Source organism: Anabas testudineus, chromosome 14 (assembly GCF_900324465.2).
Source record: "Anabas testudineus chromosome 14, fAnaTes1.2, whole genome shotgun sequence".
In the NCBI taxonomy this organism is placed as follows: Eukaryota; Metazoa; Chordata; class Actinopteri; order Anabantiformes; family Anabantidae; genus Anabas; species Anabas testudineus.
Window position 1 is genome coordinate 12,219,418 of NC_046623.1, and position 21,752 is coordinate 12,241,169.

The 21,752-nt window shown below is 37.9% G+C and overlaps 1 protein-coding gene across 2 annotated transcripts; it reads right to left on the bottom strand.

Annotated features, from left to right (window-relative positions):
• Positions 1-8: 8 nt before the first annotated feature.
• On the bottom strand, positions 9-21,206 carry tlcd3a (TLC domain containing 3A). Of its 2 annotated transcripts, none has more exons than XM_026371103.1 (5): positions 20,878-21,206; positions 15,084-15,170; positions 12,389-12,608; positions 7,997-8,092; positions 9-6,319 (listed from the first exon to the last, which is right to left on the bottom strand). In XM_026371103.1, the coding sequence occupies exons 1-5, from the start codon at positions 20,997-20,999 to the stop codon at positions 6,020-6,022; spliced, it is 825 nt and encodes a 274-aa protein (XP_026226888.1). In that variant the 5' UTR covers positions 21,000-21,206; the 3' UTR covers positions 9-6,019. The 2 variants fall into 2 exon arrangements, with proteins under 2 accessions (XP_026226888.1, XP_026226889.1); XM_026371104.1 differs by lacking the exon at positions 20,878-21,206 and adding an exon at positions 18,475-18,564.
• Positions 21,207-21,752: the final 546 nt, after the last annotated feature.

Below are 21,752 nucleotides of genomic sequence, written 5' to 3' on the forward strand. Positions count from 1 at the left end.
CAAAACAGTCTATCAAATCATATTTATTGAATTTTAAAGGGGTGCTCTGAATTCACAAGTTGCAGCTACAGTACATAACTCCTCTTGAATGAATAGTTTAAAGTTGTTTCATACAACAGTTCACTCTCTTTTCAGTTAGGAAATGTCCTCAAAAAAGGTCACTCTAGAAAAAAGGACAGATGCATCAAATGTGATATGTGTATGAAAAATTAGAATGCTATAAAAATAATGCGGGGCAGGAAGTGTTAAAAGTCGTGGCAAAAAGGTGAGTGATGAACAACAGGTAGATATATCCAATTGAAAAAATAAAGAGAGTAAAATAAGATGCACAGCGAGCAAACTCAAAACTATGATGCACTTTGAATTGGAATTAGCTCAATAATTAAAAGGCATATTAAATGTTAAAGTCTAAATTTCAACAGAATTTAAGGATATGTTTAATTCTTATTCTAGCTTTTGATTTATAGCAAGTTGTTTCAAATTGTAACAACTGGTCAAAATTTGCTTGATGATTGCTGTGAACACAACAATGAGTCAAAAAGGGATTCACCTTAAAAACAAGCTGATAATATCAAAGATAATAAATACAGCCACAACCTGTAAACACTGCCTGCCAACCTCTTCTTTCATACTCAGATTTGTGGATATCACAAATAGATGTTTTACAAGGCACTGGAGACTAAATTTGGTTCACTGTCCAAAGATAAAACTCAGTCCCAGCAACACTGTTTAAGTGATGTTTGTGCAATCTAATGCCACATTCACATCATACCAGAAGAAATCCAACAGAGTATTGATGCCACTTGTCAAATCAAATGCACGCTCTCATTTTTGTTCCCAAGACCATTATCATGCTTGTTTTGTGTGGTCTCATCCAGTCATCGCCAAGATGCTGAAATGGTATCATTCCTTTCCTTCCAGAAGTTCATATTTACAGATAACATGACATGAACATGGCATTAGATGGCTCTTATTTAAAACATTTTATCTTTAAAACCCATTTCCTACTCACTCCAGTCTAAATCCCGAACTGCTAAGAAAAGAGGTGCCAATGGATGGTTTTGTGCGCAAAAGCATAACATTACTGGCATATTAGTTTTTTTTTTTTTTTTATTATTATAATTGAATGTCAAATGACATGCCTTTTTCAAGTTGATGGGAACATAAACACCAAAAAGTGCAAAAAATCTTTAGAACAAAAAAAAAAAAAAAGTCATGTTTAAAATAAAAGTTAAAGTCCAATTTGCATTTCAACAGCATCACATTATTAGCTACTGCTACTACTACTACTACTACTACTACTACTACTACTACTAAAGTCATAAAACAAGCTAAGATCCAGACCTTTAGTAACTGTCTGTTGTTCCTATGCATTTGTTTTATATAATAATAACATCCAACAGTCTCCAATGCACCTTAAACACAGCAGAGCAGTAAAACATAAATGGATAAATAAAACAATACACGTTACTTTTGGTGTCCATGTTCTCTTCCAACTGGAGGTGGCACATATGGACATTCGGTCATTCATACAAAGCCAAGGAATAGGAGTGTTACTGTGATAAGGGGTATAATGTCACGTACACTTGAACTGTATGTATAGGCATATTTTAGAGAATCAAATAAATTACTCATTAGTATGTTGATTTTCTAGTACATCCTCAGAATACCCACCCAGGTAGACACTCTCTAGGATCCAAAGAAAGAGGATAAGACTGGAGGGTAGGCTAGTTGTTAGATACTGGTCACATTAACTAAAACTCACCCACATCATGTTTTAACTACTAAAAATAAAATTAATCTTTTGTCATATTACTATAATTAGTATGATGAACTAATGCGCCTGACAGTCTTTGGTTTAACAACCTTTAGGAGTTGACATGTCAATCCATGTCATGTCAAGCATAAATAGAGGAAAAATCTAAAAAGGAAGTTTCATCATCTTTCACTAAACCTCTCGAGGCTATAGACATGTTAACATCATCAAACCCTGAGCAACGAGGATGAATTCAAGACTTTCTATATTAAGAACTACTGAGTGGCAAATACCTGTTAAGATACGTACTCTGCAGGCCAGGGTGCTTTCATTATTTAACCGTTTCTTCAATTTGGGATCAGATGCGGCGCAACATGACTTTATGTGGCATGTCATCTCTCGGCTTTAACTAAACGCTTTAGTCGCGTTAGTAGAATAAAGGTTTTGCTAATGCCACGCCGCACAAATTCACTGGATATAGGGCCTTTTATAAAAATCAGGTATTAGCCAGTCAATATGATCAGTTGCTGAAAGTTGCACATCCTTGTTTGAAACTTATTAAAGAATAAACTTTATTGAAAAGTAGTGGAATGTTATTCCATCATTTGAAAACTAAGCCAACAACTATGGTTGAGGTCACTGAACATCACATTCAGGTTCCACTGGTTTACCCAACACTTCCTATGGCTGCCCGTCAAATGTGACAGACATTTCCACTGTTGTTGAGCACTGATCCACTGTCAAAGTGAATAGATTCAATCACCATCAAATGGACCCTTTCTGGGCAAAATGAAAAGACTTTCAAATGAAGGCTATCTGAAAACTTAAAAAGCTATCCTAGAAGAAGAGATTTTCTGCAGAGCCCACCCAGGCAACAAGCTCAAAGCGTGTTGTACCGTGATGGCATAAATGCTATTTCCAATGCATTTCCACTAAGCATACAACAAGAAGGAAATTCACATTAAACCACTGTTTAACTAAACTAGTTAGGTGACAAAACTGTCCAATTGAAATAACCCTGAATCAGCTAGTCTATTCAGTATCACACCAACCCCAAAACATGAAAACAAAGCACAACATATCAGTTTTTAGTGTATTCAGTGAAGGGTGAGGTTACGGTTGCTGAAAAATGAGTTCTTAGCAGCAGACTACATGAAAGACAAGCACAGTTTTAAAAGGAAATGCCCACCTCGCCCTATTAATCCCAACTGGTCCTGCCTGGACCAGCTGTCCTGACGACAGATGGCAGCAGAGAGGAGGGCTCATTCTGTTCTTATGCACTCTCAGCAACTTTCATGTGACTGCAGAGCGCAGCAGCCAAGAAACTGGGGTGACTTAACGTCAGAAGGATGCAAGGAAGGAGGATGGAGGCTGGAAGCAGGCGATAAGAAGGCTGTAAGTGGCATACAATAGAAACCAATGAGCTGCAGCTTTTCTATCTGGCATTCAAAAATAAAAACAGCCGATTACAATGGCAGCTACTGATTTTGACTACAAAACTGGAGACTCTCAACAAGCTCTTTTTATAAACATAAGTACAACATAACTGATGAACACAGCATCCTACCACTGTATAACTAATGATATTTTGATATTCTTGTGGCTGGTACCTTAAAAACAGTTTGGAAAAAAAAAATAAAACAGGAGGATTCATCTGAATGCAGATGAAAAAGCCTAATTTACTTCTCGTAAGAGCAGCCTGGTCAACCACAGACAAAAGAGGTCGGCACTTTCCTGGGCTGCAGCCAAAAGTGACAAACAGCCCATCATTTATGTGTTCAGCTGCCTTTACTCCATCATGCACAATGCTGTTGGTCAACAAACAGACAGTCTGCCTACCAGCAAGATGACTCATCACTTTCTCTCTCTCTACCACCGAGTTCCCACCCGAGATATTTGCCACTGAGGAGAGGAGAAGCTAAAGCACACAGATCCGCACACAGGGAACAGTAACACCACAAAACCTGCAATGTAACAGTGGCACGCTGGTACATTTTTCCAGACATAGGAGAATTTTGAATGTACGATTGTAATGATTTGTCAGACTCGAAAATTCCCGCTATGCACTGTAAGCTCATCAAGCTTTATGCACCAACTCTGATCTCAGGATCAGGCAGCTGCATTCTTGAGAGACTGAGTGAGACCAAGGATGAATTAACACACAGTTGCTCATATTCAAGTAATACAACTGAGCACAGGTACCTTACTCTTTCTAGTACATCATTTGATCAGATGTAGATATATTTTTAGATAATGTTAGATATGTTCAATGTTTGTACCACTGTTAGATTATGTTGTAGCGTATTACAACGATCCATCAATTGTCGATGCAAATCCAGCTGTAACACTCATGTGGGGAGAGACATGCCAGTCATGTCAGCTGCATTCAAACTTGATAATGCATAATGCTTACAGACTTAATATGTCAGCATGCATTATGTGTAAAAACCTAAATGTTAACCATGATAGTGATTAGAAAAGCAGAAGTGAGGAAAAACAAAAACTTAAATTGCAACTGCAGAGTCACTTGTGGAATCCCAGTAGGAATATACAGTAAAAATAAACATCCCATAAACAAATCAGAAAAGAATGTCGCATACTGAGTTGTGGATCAATCTGATATGACCTGAATTAATGTTGTGTACATGCACCACAGTCTTGTTTGCATAGACTGATTTTGCAGCACAATAAAAAGGCCATTAACATATATTAAAACTGGTTAAATATAAAGCTTGAAAAGAAAATCAACTCCAGAGTCTCAACAGTGTATGAAACAAACCCTGCAGAATACTTTTGAAAATTATATTCTATTTATTATTTGATATTAAGAAACAATATTCTGAAGATCTAAAGTTAATGCCCTTAAGACAAATGTCTTTATGCAACTGTGACTCCAATATAAAAAAATGCTTTGCATGATAAAAATGGTCCTCCCATTGAAACTCCTAACAACAGAACTATATTTTCTGATGAAACTAAAATATGATGTAAATTCCTAAAAACATAAAGAGCCCTGTGTGAAGTGCCTAATCAATGGAACCTTATACACTAGTGTACAGTAATCTCTGCAGCCTTGAGGAAACTATGCACTTGAAGAATTGCTCCTGAAATCATAGTTTTTGTGGCCAGTTACTCAGAAATTTTAATCCTCTGTATAAATTTGCTTATTAAAAGTTATGGATTCACAAGATTGAAAACTGTCATCATAACAAAACAACACAGACTAACACAGCAGAAACTTAAAATCTGAATTTCATCTGTAACAAAATACCTTGTGTTGGAACTAATTAAAATCCCAGTACACAGGCACACATCTTATTCCATGTTAGCAGTAAAGGACAACAGATGTAAAATTAAATAAATCCCGAGTTGATTTGATTGATTTCATGTACATCTTTAAAAATGTTGACAACGTGCTTGCTAACACAGGGTGGCAACAAATTAACTAGAACCATAAATCTGTGTTTGATGTTATAGTGTTATATGGATGTTACAGGATTGCTGCTGCAGACTTGGAAACTGGTGCCATGCTGGCATACTGAATAGGAAAACTACAAACCTAATGAATTGAACTGAAAAGTCAGGACCTATCACATTAATGGGTCATAACAAATGTAGGTGTTTTTATATTTCCCATAAGGAGAGATGTATTCCATGCCTTTTTTACCTGCTAATACTGCCTGAATTTGCACCACTGCCGTTCCTTATCCATCAACAGTGTGATAATGGATGAGAGGAAACCCAACTATCTGACACGTTAGACAAAAACCATAAAAATAAATACAATCTGTTGTAACAGATGCTCACACACAGATACGCACACTGTAACATACCTTCCAAATCAGAAGAAGCTAAAAGCACAAGAGAAATAAGAGATTAGATAGTGTCTGTCCACAGAAACTCCTCTTCAGTTCTAGTGCCTTTACACCACGGTTTTCCTCTCAGCGAAGCAAACATGACCTTTGAAAGAGGTGGCAGATGCAGTGGAGCACTTCAGTAAGTTCCAGGTTAGAGCCAAATCCAAAAAGAAAAATCCCAAATCAGACTTCAGTAGTAGAATTGGATCTGTGGAGAGGTCCACTGAGGCAGCAGATTTGTAACAGAGGAGTTAAGAGGAGGTGTAAGTAACCAGGAGGTGTAAGACGAGTGCACACAGTTCTGGTCTACTACAGTACAAGGATGGGATTAAAATGTGTTAAGTCGAATTAGGGCCTTTGAAGAAGTAGTTGCATTAGTAGCGGAGTGTGTGGGTAGAACGAGCAATCAATCATTCTTAGAAGTTTCAGCGGACGCAGGAGACGAGTCAGACCTATGACTTCGCTTGTACAGACGGTAGCCCTTGCAGCAGAGCAGGACAAACCAGTAGACCTGCGGTGCCAGGATGCAAGAGTTGCCAATGTTAGTGGAGAGTGGCAGGTGGAAGGGCACACTGTAGAGCGGGATGCTGTAGTGGCGGCCATACATCCAGTACATGAAGGGGAAGAGGGCGATGCGGCACATGAAGAAGATGAACAGCACCATACAGCCATTTAACTTGTGCAGCCAGCAGTTCTGGAGGCCAAGCTGGTAAAGACATGAAATAAAATAAATAAATAAATATTCACATTCTGAGTTCTTGTATTCAATGTTTGATTATGTTTTTTTAGTCACATATATGTTTTCAAAATGAAAATATAAACATTTTAATTATTCAATGAGTGAAATGACAACTGCCAGATGAACTGGGGTTTTTACAAAAACACAAACATAGTGCTTTCCTTAGCTAATGGCTGATGAGTTAATGCTGCACTAACAAACACAGAACATGCAGACCCTCATTATCTCAATAGGACACTGCTGTAGAGGTTGGGCAGAGTTTGTGTTGGTACTGATTTAGTCCAAAGGAGGGCAGCATAGTTTGGAAGACAGAAGATGAGCAGTGGAGCTTTGCTTTGCTCTTTTTCTCTGCTGACACCAGATGTCAGCAAAGACCTGAAAGCCCACAGTCCACTGATTTCACTGGGACACAGGCTTTTCTATTCTTAGATTACTGCTTTTCTAAGGCACCCAGTGTTGTCAGCATGTGTTGTTTATGTGCGAGTACAGCAATACGTTTGCTTGTCAAATGTAAGATATAGTCACTGTATGAGTCGAACCAATGACAATTAACTGCAATGGCTGACTTAATAGCCAGGGTGAGTATACACTGCATTTAAACTGATTGTTATACTGACTGACTTATTTTTTTGGTGAGTCACGCACTTTAATTATTGATTGTACAGTGATGGGATGAACCTTAAATGAATGGAGATGCTCAGGTTTTTGATGATGCCAGGAACTGCAAATCACCTGGGCAACAACTACAGTACTAAACACAATGAATGAATACCCTTTTTGTGCCTGTGCAGTTATAACAACGATGACAGATGGCTTATCTAGCACAACACACTATTATTACATACCATTTATGTGGGAAATATGGTGCCATTTATGCATTTATATAATATGCATGGATGTGTTTTTATTTTTCAAATATATACTTATGAAGCTAAGGTCTATGTTTACACTGTAGGATCATATCACAAACTGAACTTAAATCTTGCCTCAAAAATTTTGAACTGTATAATTCAGCAAAACTAGAAATAAAAAACAGGAAGAGTAACCACTTTGTCTGAAATTACAGAGAAGCTTTGCAACTCTCTGCTGTTTGCTATGATTTTGAAAAAGATATATTTTACACACGTTGCTCTGGCACATTACTAGTTTTTGTTTTTTCAGTAAAACTTTACATTTCCATTGCAACAACACACACACTGTAGCACACATGTTCTGAAATGGTTGAGTAACAGTGCTGCCAGCACGCATGGAAAGTTTCTGGTCTTTATTATCAGTCAGAGGATAAAGTGAATGTTTGCTATGTCCCACCTTAGTTACTGTTACTACACCTGTTAAATTTCCCAATCTTGTGCATTACATATGCAGCTTTCAATTAGATAACGGTGTTAGATTTACCACTTGAATTTTTAGCTATTTCCTAATCAGTAAAACGATCATTAGTAGACAAAATAAACTTCTCCCTTCTAGTATTTAACTAAACTAAAATAAATGGAGGGCTTATAATGTCTCAAATTGCATTCTATGTTTCCTTTACACAGTTTCAAAGCCTCTGGCTTTTAATTTTTTAAATAAAAAAGTTTGTGTACAGATGTATGACTACCCAGCTTGTGTCTGTCGAATGCACAGGTGTACATGCTATCTCACCTGAATAAGTATCTTCCCTAGGGAGACGAAGGGTGTGCTGAGCTCTGTGAGAAACAAGCAGCCAATGAAGAAATCCCCCTGGTCGTTTCTGAAAAACTGAGGAACAGACAAACAGAGCGCACACAGATTGAGCAAACAAACATAAGCATGGAAAAAACACAGCTGACATTCAAGGACAGCTTTTAGTACAGTGTGCTAAGAGTCATAAGAAAATATCAAGATTTTAAAATATCTTGTTGTAGCAAAAACAAAAACTATTAAAGAAAGTAAATTAAGCTATTTGGGACGTTTTTAAGTGCTCTGAATGAACCAAAACCTAACCTAAATTTACAAGTTATATCTTTACTATCTTATATCAGTGTAGATCTGCTGTGGCAGGAATGTTTGGAAAGGATTTCTACAGCCTTTCTTAAGTTAGTCTACAGTGACACTTCAGAGATTTGGGGAATCTGCAAGATATCTGATTCCCACACTTTACTTTAAAAATCCAAGATGCGATCCAAACTGTGACTTCTGTGATCTGTTTCACCCCTACCCAGAAATAAAAAAGTTAAAAATACTATGTCTTGTCAATCTTCCAATTCTAAGAACTTAACAGCAGTAGTTTATGTTGGGATAACACGCTTTACACTAAGCAGCAGTTTTGTTATTCAAGTGACACATTCACCAGTCATTGGTAACCAATGAAATACTTGGACTTGGTAAACCTGACATGGCCCTGTGATATTTCCCAATTCTTTGAGCTTAGGAGCATTTCACATGTGACAGCTTCACAGTGTTTTGTGGGATACAAAGAATATCTCAGTTTGAAAAGCCTTTGTTGGGTTGTGTTGTGAATATATGTACCAGAAAGGCAGACTTTGGAAGACATGAAGACATGAAGACCTGGCAATGTGCCTGAGAACATCCGTGTTTAACATTAAAACAGACATCATGCTCAAGACACTGTTTAGAATTAAAACTAATTACTCCCAAAACAACGGCTTGTTAAACTCTTTATATACTCGTACACATAATATCCAGTTGAGCATCATTGGAGAGCACCCAAACATCCACCTGCACTGACGCATTGCGCATGTTTCAATGTTAAATTGGATTTAGGTGGATTAAATTGAAGACTGACACCCAGAGGCTAATGAGTAAACTCCTTTAGCTGATATTGGTAAGATAATCTCACCACCACAACCACAAAGGCAGATGTCTTACTTAACCACAACTTCAAGATGGCAAGGAAGGGAGGCAGAGGCGGGCCAGAGCTGGGGAGGGAGTGATGTCCTGTACATAAGTAATGAATGAAGCTTTCAAATATTGACCAGTGGCACAGTGCTATGTGGTTAGAGAAGCCATCCTAGAATAGGTGAGTCAGATGGATAAAGAGACTCCAGACAAAAGACAAGTACTGCCTGGTAGCCTTGCTCGCTGTGTGCTGATGATGAATAAAGCATGAGTGGCTCCAGACGTGGCCCTGCCATCTGCCTATTGGAGAATGACAGAGAGGAACTTTACACCAAACATGAACATCCTGGATATCTTATCCTACCCCCCACCTCCCATGGGCATTTTTATTACCTTAATTCTTCCGTATATTGAAAGGCCGGAATCAGATTTTTCCCTGCCCACATTTTCTTTTGTGAGGTTTCAACCACAGCCCACTATTCTCAAGCACCAATCCATCCTGTAGTTTGTCTGCAGCGTCTGACAACGATAGAAGCATTTCTTCAAGGATTTATTTGATTTTTCTTTTTATGTAGTGGTTTTGAATGTTAATGTTTTTTTTTAAATATTTCCTACAATATGTATATCAAATGATTTCATACCATTAACGACGAAGAAAACATAAATAACTTGCTCGTTTCACCTCAAGGATTCACAGCGTGTGTGATGTCTTACTCACACAGTGAGTAAAAATTTGTACAAAAGTACTGGACACCTTTGTAATATGAAGGTCGAGGAATTTATTCAGCTCAACAGTGAATCTAAAAAAATGTCTGTTTTTTCAATCTGACTATCTTCAGCCGAGTCATCGTTTTTACTTTAATGTGTTTTTCCCTGTTCTAGTCCAAAAAGGATCAGCTAGATATTACTGTGTTAGCATAATTGTAATCTTTCATATTTTATTTCCAAGTCAAATTTCTACATCAAACAATAGACTTTTTGCCAATTAGATTAATTTACACGGTTCCCACACATCTATTTCATGCATCACTAGATACTGTCCACCTGTAAACACCCAACTGTCTTGACTAGATGATGCAACCAAATAATAAAGCAGGTGAAACTAATGGCATAGGCATCTCAGTCAGTCCGGCCAAGAAACATCTATGGAAATATATTTCAACTGATGTTACTCATCGCAGCTGCACTATTCCTTACTCGTAGATGTCTCTGTCCTTTAACAGCTTGCTTGATAATGCTACCAGCTTATGTATTACCTTGTCAGGCCAGATGGGCACAAAGCTGATGAGTGAGGGAACAAAAGGAAAAACCGAGGGAGGGGTGGAGAGTTAAAAGAAAAGAGAGGATGACTGCAGCTGGAGCTGAATAATGTAGGGTAATGTGATATCATATTGCCACCGACTGCCACAGCAAACAAAGGGTTGGGTTACCATTGCACCTGGTCTGCTAACCTGGGATACTACTAGGAAAAGAGAGTGGCAATGTTACATGTCTCTGTGAACTCCACAACAGAGTATTTATATCCTGTAAAGTTGAACACAGTCTGGAGAAAGGTCCTGATTAATACACATATTAAAATATATTTTCTAAAGTTATGGGCAAACCTCTATACAGGAATAGAATACAGCACAATGTGTATTTTCTTATGACCAACATTAACATTCTCAGTCATTAATCAGCACACCTGCCTTATACACTCTTCCTCTCATACTTTTAAACGAATTCCCTTTACTGCTTACCATGTGATGAAACTTTGGTTTAACACTTCAGTAGGTTTCCCATTTTCCACTCCTACTTGCATTAAAAGTCATCATGCTCCACAGTACCTCTCCCTTCTTTTGTTGCCTACTTCCTCCAGTCCCCTTACTTAAGAACTGACTGCATATTATTCATTTTGAATATTTTTTTCTGAACGTTCCACCTTTACTTGTATCTCAATAGAGCCTTTCATTCTCTCTTTCTGGCTATTGTTATTGCATATTCCCCTTTACAAAATGTACAATTGAAGGATGTAAAGAAAACAATGAACAATCATTTGTTGTTGTTTCTTCAAAGAAAGTGATAAATAATTTGTTGCTTTCCTTTCCTGCTATTTGCCCATTTGAGGCATGAACATTTGTAATTTCTCTGAATTGAATGAGTGACTGTAACTCAGCGAGACGGTCGATTCTACTGAATAAAACAAAGGAGTCTGTGGTTAGAGTTTCCAAGTACTAGCATTTAGTTTAAACTTATGTAATGGCTAATCAGAGTGCTCCTTCTCTGATATAACCAAAGACGTTATGGCCCAGTAAGCATACCCGAGAAGCAGACTGGAAGGTCAGATGAAAAGTTTGCTGACATAGAGCAGTGTGATTTATTATCAATCATTCAAAGAATGGACAGTTTGACAAACCAGCAGGCATTCTGATTGAAGTACACCAATACTCACTTTCTACCCTAAGGTGCTGTAGTTATTTGACTTGTTTCTTAGCTAACCAATTGTGTCACTGTTCATAAGCACATCAGTAAGTGAACATCACAGGCATCGATTCTGTTTTCAGTTCAGTAACTAAGTTTATGCTGTTGTAGGTTCTGTTTTTCGTTCAGTTTCGCACAGTTTTCAAGATTAACAGGTCAGCAGACAACAGTTTATAAAGAGTATCACATAATTGTTTTGTGGGTTTTATGGTCTTTCAAAGGGTTTCTACATATCAGGGGACATACTTAACATCACAACTGACCTGATAAAAAGGGTTTCAGACACCAATAAGGCAAAAGATTTTGCATTAAAGACTTGTTTATACATGCTTTTAGCACCTTTAGAATCTACAAGCCATTCAAACCAAGTTAGCCTAAGGTTGTTGTGATCACGCAGTTCATCTTATTAAATCCTGTGTATATAATAGTGGTGTAGGTAGGATAATAGATGCCTTGAGAACCAGGCCAAGCATACTTACACACTTCATATTACTTACAGCATTGCACTTCATATAGTGTATATTTGATGGTAGTACATTTAAGGGCAAACCCTATCTATTTCGGTACAGGCTGTAATTTGACTTGCAGTCACTTCTATGAGATTCCTGTCAGCAGCAAGTGATGCATGACTAACAGCAATACCTGCATTATATGTTCAGTTTTAATCTTAAATACCGGTCCCTCGACTACTGAGAACACCACCTCAACAATGCTGCCTTGTTCACTCTCTCTCATCTTTCTCATCAGCCTCCTTACCAGTGTGATAGGCAGTAGGATGGTGAGCAGGGCGATGTGATGCAGCACCAGCAGGAATTCTCTGCGAACAAAGCAGTTTACGGTCCTCAATGAATGCTGCTTGTAATCCTCGTGTCCTTTGACGCGGAAATGGTAGTAGTGACTAAGGTACATGGCAAAGATGTCGTATGTCATGTAGGGCACCCCATACCAGATAACAAAGTAGGTGGCCAGCCAGTGCCTGAAGAGGAAAGAACAAAATAAATGTTAATGCTGTACATCTATATATTTATCCATTTTATAGAAAGTAACAGTACCCCTACAGAGGAGCAGCAGCCACAAATCTATTGATATACAGTCCCATTATAAAGTATTGGAAAGGCAAGGTCAAATAATTGCTGTCCACTAAGAGTGTTTTCAGACCTACAGGCTTTAGCTGATTTGAATCAAACTCAAGTTTGTTTTTCCCTCTTGGTGCAGTTTGTTTTGTCTTGTGTGAACACCTGATGAAAGCAACGTTTCTAACCAGCATGGATCTTTGTCCATGTTTCAGTTAAATGTTAGCATCCCAGCGTATTTTTTTTCACTGTTGTTATTTTAATAGCCTTGTATAAATGTGATAGCTTTATAATTTAAGGTTAATATTATGAATACATTTACTTTATGACAGTAAGCTAAGTTGTAGAAGGTAAACAAAAGAAACCTTTTTCAATACAAGAAAATACACACTCGTTTAACATACATGGTTCCTTTTTCTTACATAAACAACACTCTTGTACTTACATAAAGCAAGCTTATGTAAGTACAGTGTTATAAACAGCTTGGACAGCTGAAGCACTCTAACGAGCAACAATTACCATGATGGTTAATTATGTGGACAGAATGGAGTAAAGCTGCAGGAAAAAGCTGAGCTACTCACCTCCGACCTATCACTGGGCTCTTTAGTTCTTCAGTCAGTGGACGGAGATTAAGGGTAGTAAGGCACAACAAACAGCTCAGGGAGGAGTGAAAGCTACATGAGTCACTTTTTCAGTAAATATACTTGCTGTATTGACAGGATAGGAAAAGACACTGTTTCTATTGGTTATGATGCCACTATACTTATCATTGTAATGTCTGACAACTGGAAAAACCATGGCATCGCTAACCAAAGACAACTAGGCAAGAAACGTGAGTAGTCAGGGCACCAGACATGTTGTAAATAAGCCAGTAGTTTAGTCAGACTATTTAAACCACTTTATTTGAAAGTAAAACCAATTGCTAAGTTCACACAAGGGTTGAGTGTTAAATCAAATAAGCCAATGCAAAAGCCAATATTAGTTTAACACAGATAATTCAGTATCAGCCGACAGTATTTGTTGACTGGTAAGAAAAAAGAAATCGCAGTACAAACATATGCAATGCAATTTCCTCAGTATGTGAATTTTTTGCAAATTGCAAAGGTTACTGCAACCGAGGCAATAAAAGCTAAATGAACCGACAGATTGTGATGGAGTATTAGAGTAATCATGGGCCTGACTCTGGAGCATGTGTCTGATAAGCTCCAGGCCTTGTGCACGTCACAGGGCAGCAGAACTGAGCAGCGTTGTGGAGGAATTAAGCTCTGTGGATGAAGGGGAGGGGAGGTGGAGATTAGCAGCCTGAAACTCGGCCTACCCAGGTCTGGCCACTGACTCAGAAAGCTTTAATAGGCTAGCATTAGTTTAACGTCACACTTTTCTAAACTGCATGGCTATGCTAATGCTATGCTAACGTTAACCTGCTGCCAAGTGGCTGATCTGGAGGCAGGCAGGGCTTGGATGAAAGCAGCTGGTTGAATAAATGAACTATTGTAGCTAGACTGTCCTAGAAAACATACAGAGAAAAGACTACAAAGCAAAGCAACCACTTTTAAACCAGTCTGTTTTAAAATGGACACTGTACATGAATCATTATGCTCCACTGTGCACTGTGTTTTCATTTAACGTCATTGCATACTAATGGGGTAAAACGTATGACCTTTTTTAGACATAAAGCAGTGCAATACCCTCAAAATTGCCTGGTTGTTGGCATTACCTTCAACAACTTACTTCCTAGGCTACAGCAGGAAACTTTACAGTACAGATATAGCAGGATGTCATTAATTTAATTGCAGGTGCAGGTACAACTGTCTTTTTGCCAAGGATATTTAGGGTAGCCTAAACTCTGGAGCATGCTAATAAACACATATTACTTGTTTGCTCACTTGGGCAGCACATTGGTGCATGACTCAACAGTTTTTATGCAAATTTACATCAGATTGTGCAACAGTTTATACAGTAATTATCCTTTGTGGTGTGTGTGTGTGTGTGTGTGTGTGTGTGAGAACATGTGAAATTCATCATCTTTAAGTGGTTTTCTAAGAGGAAAACTAAGCAGATATATTTTTTGAAAGGCGTGTAAAATATTTTTGTCACACTAAACTGCAACGTAGCAAGTTGGGAGACATAGCACAATGCTAGCAGTACAAAGTATTCTTTTTATTATTATTATACTTTTTCAAATTTCGCATGAAAGAAATAACATCTTGTCATATGTCCTTTGAGTTATGGTCTATAATCTAATAGATGTTATGTTTGATTAGATCTAAACCTAACATATTTACAAACCTAACCCTTCAGCCATGGCTCTGATAAGAGCAGCTAAGAAATTTTAATGACTAACGGTATTCTGAGATGTATAGGTAACCAGGTCTAACCTGTCATTAATGACGTTTCCCCAGCACGAAGACACAACGAGGACTCCTGCTGTGGTTGCCATGATGGCATGGATGGAGGATACCAGTCTGAAAAAGAGAGACGTGAAAAAATGGGTCATGCAATAATAAAAACTCATTCATTCTCTGAATGCCTACACTAAATATTCATTCAGTGCCAACATTTAAACTTTTAATTTCTACTTTTAATTCTCACCAGCCTCAGCTACATTTTGTGTATAGAGTTAAACTGCTAAATGGTAAATGTTCCAGGTAAACGTTATGTTAACATCATTGTGGTACGTTTAGCATGCTGACATTAGTATGCAACTCAAAGCCCTGTTGTAACAAATCTCACCAGCTTGTTACCAGCACTGAATAATGTTACTTTAGTTACGTTTAGTAAACGCAAAAGGTTAAAGAATAAACACAATTACACACAACAAGTAGGCCAGTCCAATGAGGATATAACCTGATGAATCTAGGTCAAGTTTCCAAAAGTCCCTTCAGGTGAGCTATTAAGATGTCAGATCTATGAGTTTAGAGTACCGTCATGGGATTAGCAGTTCTTGGCCTTGACTTTCCTTGTCTACAGACCTGTAAAACATGGTACACGTCTATCTGTCACTATGTGAGGGGCAATAAGACATAACTGACATCCAGAGACATCTTTTCTGTGACTTGAATGATCAGTGTCCTGTCCATTAAAAACAAGACTTTGAATTATGTCACCCAATTTAAAACTATCAACTATGAATGAATGCTTACGGTGAGACGAGCTCTCTCACTGGCTGTTCTCCAAATTGGCAGCACTAAGCTGCTTTGAAATCAGACAACATGTAATTTATTCCTCTGCACTTGCTGCAGCCACAATAGCCAGTCGTCCTTTCAACCCACCACTCTGTTTAGTATGATTTAAAACTAAATGTTTCACTTTTTTCAGCACCTACAGCAATCAACACAGACAAACATGGGTTATCTTGTTCCAATACATCTAGTGGGACAATTACTCAGCCATTGTTCATTAGAGATGAGAGGACTGCGTGGGCTAGAGAAAAAAAAATCCTAATTTATATAATTTCTTGTGCTGTGCGGATTCCTGTTCGGAATTAGCACCAAACACTATTACTACTGTAGCTAAAAAAAAACAGAGGCATGTTTAATGGTGGCCAGTACTCAACTGAGAACTATCTATTTATTTTGCAGTAATTAATTTTATCTGCCTATACAATATACCATTTATTTTATTCTTGCACTGTAAGTTTGTGCAGCTGAATTCACGTGAACAGAAAGCAAATTAGGGCATAGCAGAGGTGGAGCATGGACATTCAGTCAACATGTACAGTCAACAACAACAACAACAACCAGAAGGCACACGTTGTTTTGTGTTTTATAGTGTCTACAATGAATCCTATCTATTTTTAGACTATATGTAACAAAAATAGGCTTTGTCATTTTTGGCTAACGTGACAAATATTGAGTATAAAATCTTTGGAGGAACTTGGAGAGGTCAAGGACAAAAATAGGAGTGGAGGACCTGTCAAAAGCTGATGAAAAGTTTCTCTGAGTTTCCTCTTTAAAAGGTTAGAAGGCTTGGCACTCTTCCATAGTCCAAAGAAGCCTGATAAGGACTGTTTTTATGGAAGAATAGCAACCAGGAAACCACTCTTTGTGTGTAGTTGTTCTAAAGTAAAAACTGAAAAATAAATATGTATGGCCATGATAACATTGCTAAAAACAAACCCAGTGGTGGCCTTTTGCACTGTACACTAGCTCATCTTTAACTTCAAAGTGCTCTGGGCAGCTGATATGCATGCTCTAACTTTTTGGTTGAACTCCCATCACATTCACATGTACTAAACATGTTCTACCAATACGTGGTTGCCCTAGCCCTAATGAAAACAGTCAGACTCTATCTAGATGTGATTAGGGAGAATTTTACTTGGACCCAGGTAAGCCTGTGTTGTTTCAGCTACTAGAAATGAGAGGACTTTTAGTCCTTTTTAAAATAATGAGTAATTTCACTCTTGTTCTAACAAGTTAAAATGTGTTACTAATGGATACACTAAGAAACAGAGTGCATTTGTGGGGTTGAATGTACTGTCACTTAACACCAAGTTCATATGACCGCAAACTAGAAAACCACTGGCCTGAGGTATGAAAGGCTACTGGTCTTGCTCTCTACTTCGTCCAAATTCACACACATACTGTTTACCCCCATGCCTCCCTGCCTTGTATGGCTGTTTGGTCACATACTCTGTCACAAGACCCAGATTTTACACAGCCCATTCATTGTGTGTCTGCCAATAACCCCCCTCTCTCTCTGCCGTTGAAGGGCTGAGGTTGATGGGGTGAGGAGCGTGCAGAAGGGAAAAAGGAAAGAATCCCTAGCTGCCTTGTTCAGCAATGTTGTCTTTTCTTTCCTGCTGTGTCAGGCCAGTGAACAACCTCAGCTTCCCTCTCACCACAACCAAGTCTTCCTACTGACTGTTTCATTAAGCATGGGCCACTTGCTCTTTCATGTTCTGTCACACACACAATGTCTGACAGTCAGGAGTGTTTTTTTTTTTTTTTTTTTTGCTCCTCCAGTAAATGGGCTGAGTAATCTGTAGTTCCACTGGCATTGCAGTGGAGCGAAAGAAAAAGTGACAGCAGAGGCAAAAAAAAGCAAACTGGGTAAAGTGCATTTCATGGCAAGAAGAAACACTCTTCCTTAACACAACCCTAAATATGGATCCATTGCTTCTTAGTTTGTTTTAATATCAACCAGCTGTCTGAAAACTTACAATTTGTTTCATTAAATTATATAATAAAGAGAAACAATTTGAGCATTGAGAAATTAAATTGCTGTACAAAAAACATAATCTTTTTGAGAAATTTGAGATGTTAAATTAACTAATTTTTAGGCCATTAAGTTGTCATGTGTACCTAATACTTTATTCCTTAATTTTTGATACATAGTGGACAACATGTGAGGTCCACATCATGTACATTTAGATGAGTTAACAGTTAATTTACTGTGTTCTTCAAGTATTATTGATCTAGGTCACCTTAAGGTGTTTGTCTCATGGTCCTTTATAACTCGCCATATGAGTAAACTGAAGTGGAGGCAGCACTTACAGAAATGCATTTATAAATCCATTAGCACTGATGCTGTATGAAACATAAATGGCATACAGTACAGTAACTGCAGCCAAAAGCCACAAGACATAAGCCAAGAGTTTGCTGATGATGTTGAGCACTATAAAGCCTTCTGAAGTGTTACTCTTTGAAGCTTGGCCATGTTGCATCTGGTACATTAAGACTTCCTTTCAGTTTGTTTTACATTGGTGTTAACTACTCATTACTGAAGGATATTTTTTTGTCATTGTTAAGTACTCATGTTTTAGGTTACCTGTTGATTAATGTGGTCGGTTTGTGACACTCACTGCTTGTTACCCACAGCTGTCTTTCCTAAACAAACTAGATGAAACTGAGAAAGGTTTGTACAGAGTGGTAAAATATGATAACTGTTGGCACTCACATCTTTAGTTATACACTATATGTTAGTATACTAACACTACCACACTTGCATTAACAATAAAAGTTAAAGACACACAAGGTTTAAGAAAATGAAGTGTGGCCACTGCACAATGATTAGTTAATTAACAGATAGAGGAAAATATTTTTTAAACTGTCAGGATTAATAACAAGTCATTCTTCAAACACAAATGCAAACAGTCACCGAGTTCCTTTTCTTCAGTTGTGAAAAGCTGCACTTCTTTGTTGTTAGCTTTCTTAGTTCGATATTAAATAGAATTTGTTCTGTTTTTTGCACCAAAAAAAGTGCTTCAAAGAAGTGGCCTTCCGCTTTAATAATTTTTACAAAAATCAAAAAAAAAAAGAAAAAGAACACACAAAATCAGTAGAGCAAGTAATTGTTAGTTGAAGCTCTGTGGCCTTTCCTTACAAATAAAGAGAAATGGTTCTCTTTGCTGCCTCTCAATTAGGGTGTGTGTGTGTGTGTGAGTTTTTCCTGACTGAGGATAATTTGTTGTTTGGTAAAGGTTGTAGATAAAAAATTAAATCTATCACGATAAATCCAATACCATGTGAACATAATGTTTTGAAAAATGCGGTGAGTGCATGAGAGAAGAAAATGAAAGCTCATTCACATCAGTGACTTTGGTCACAATTTTCAGGGCAGTTATGCATCTTAATACACTATAATAGACAGTTAATGGAATAACAGGGTACAGTATGTAAAGTTAAGTGGATTGTACATTTCCTGTTTAATCAGTCACGGATAACCCCTGACATTTTACTTTAACATCACTAATGCAGCCTCACATTAAAATGGTATTGCACCAATTTTATACATTTGGAATAATTAGCTCTAAATACAATTTGTGTGTGAAAACACTGTGGTTCTTTAAAAAGACGTACCCTACAATCTGCACAAATGATGCAAATGATGTTTAATAAAGGACATTTTACGATGCAGTATTTGAAGAATTTGACCCATTTGAGGTTATCTTGGCCGGCACAATCTCACAGCTGCATAAATTATGCTTACCTCAGTAGCAACAAACAACAGTTCTGTATGTCAAACACTAACATATTTAATAAATTATGTTCATACATGCAAATAATCAAGGGGACACAGCAACTTTTTAGATACAAAGCACTTCAACAACTGCACAGGAACGTCAAACTCGGGCATGGCATTTAGTGAATGAGAAATGAACCTGCTTATACTTTAAATCAAGGACTAGCATTATCCAAACTTGAAATCTGTGTGGCAAAGGAGACACAGTAAATATTAGAGGCTGGTTAAGTGGTGTAGAACAAGCAGCATGACATCCCCAGAGGCAGCCACACTCGTAAGAACTATTTAATTCTATTAGTTTTAGTAAATTAGTTGAAGCCTTACTCAGAAGTAGGGTATTCTAGTGCAAAGCTAACTCAGCAGTTGAAACTGTACAGGCTCAGAGCAGGATTAGCAAGAGTGACAGCATACAAATGAGCACTGAACTGAGCTGTGACCATGTGAGCAAGTCACACTGACCCCCCCCCACACACACACACACACACACACACACACACACACACACACAATATTAATTATTACTACTTGCAACTCAATACCCTGCAGATATAAAGTTACAGGAAGGTTACAGATATAACGATTTACTTTGTTCACTGATTCCTACTAACATTTGTATCTGGCAATTTTTTGCTGACTTGGGAAAAAAAAGAAAATGTCACTTCCTATGTAAGGTTTCTAATCATGTCAGATTAGGAACACAGCAAGAAAAACACAAAAACATGCATGTTATCCCAACTTACAAGTACTTTTTAAAAACTCACAAAGACACAAACAACACGCCGTGAATACTCAGTGTGCATTTATGTCTTTTTAATCTATGTTAGCACTACTATCGCATTTCTACAGGGACCCATAGTTTTGCAGCGATATCTGCAAATCAGCCCTGCAAAGAGTGGATTACTAGTCAGTTTGCCAAAAATGCAACGACGACTAATCAAAAGTATTACAAAAGGTAAAAATAACATTCAACTAAATTACAAAAAATGCACAAGCTAACCTGCAACTGAGTAAGTAACAGCGGCTGTAATAATGTTAGCTACATTAAAACAAACGGAAAAAACAGCATCAACAAGCTAGCTGAGCGACTGTAAAACGTTATCGTACTAGCTTCCAGCCACTGACAGGGCTCAAGCCGTCTGAATGAATACAACATCAGGCGACATTAGGTGAAGTTAATGTTATATAAAGTGATGGGTTTAGCTAGTTTACCTCTCACTAACCAGCACCACGTCGGCATCGCTCCAGTGTTTGAACACACACGGTAGGATCCTCTTGAAGGCGAAGAAGAGACCCGGGAAAACTACGGCGCCACACGCTAAAACTTGCAACATCCTGCTCTTATTTTCCTTTAAAACCAATCCTGACTTGACTCTCTTCCCTCCACGAGTTTGTCCCGTTTACAGGCGGCGATGAGGCATTTTCTAGCGGCCGGAGTTCGGTGCTTTTCACCGAGAACAGTCCACCATCCACAAACACACACACACACACGCTACATCACAGCAGCAGCACCAGTGTCGAGCTAGCAGCGGGGGGACACGGAGGACTTCCTGTAGCGACTGTCAGAATAAAAGCCTTGACCTGGTAAACGTAGTACTTCCGGTGTGAAGATTCACTGTGGAATAAAACGACAGACAGGCTGGTTTTATTTTGAAAACCGTGCTATACTCAACTCATTAACCTCATGATGGACAACTTCAAAGTGAACTTGTGACCCAATGACTAAAAGAGACAAAACGAGCAGATATGAGGCTGTTTTTAATAATTCTGTGGTCATTTTTAGTCTCTAGTGTTTTTTTTCTCTTAGGGATATTTTATTTTGGTCATCTTGCAAACGCTACTTGTCATTTTGTGTCTATTTTTTGTTGTCACATGCTTCTTTGTAGTCATTTGATCATTTTGTGTGTGTGTTTGTCTATTTATGGTTGTCACATGCCTCTTATTGTTCATTTTGTGTCTTTCTGATCATCTTGTGTGTTTTGTGTCCAGGAGGCCCATTTGGTAAACAAACAAATGTGTTTTGTTTTTAAGTTAACCAACAGTGCGTGCTTAGACCTAAAACAAGTCACAAAAAAGTAAAATTTTAT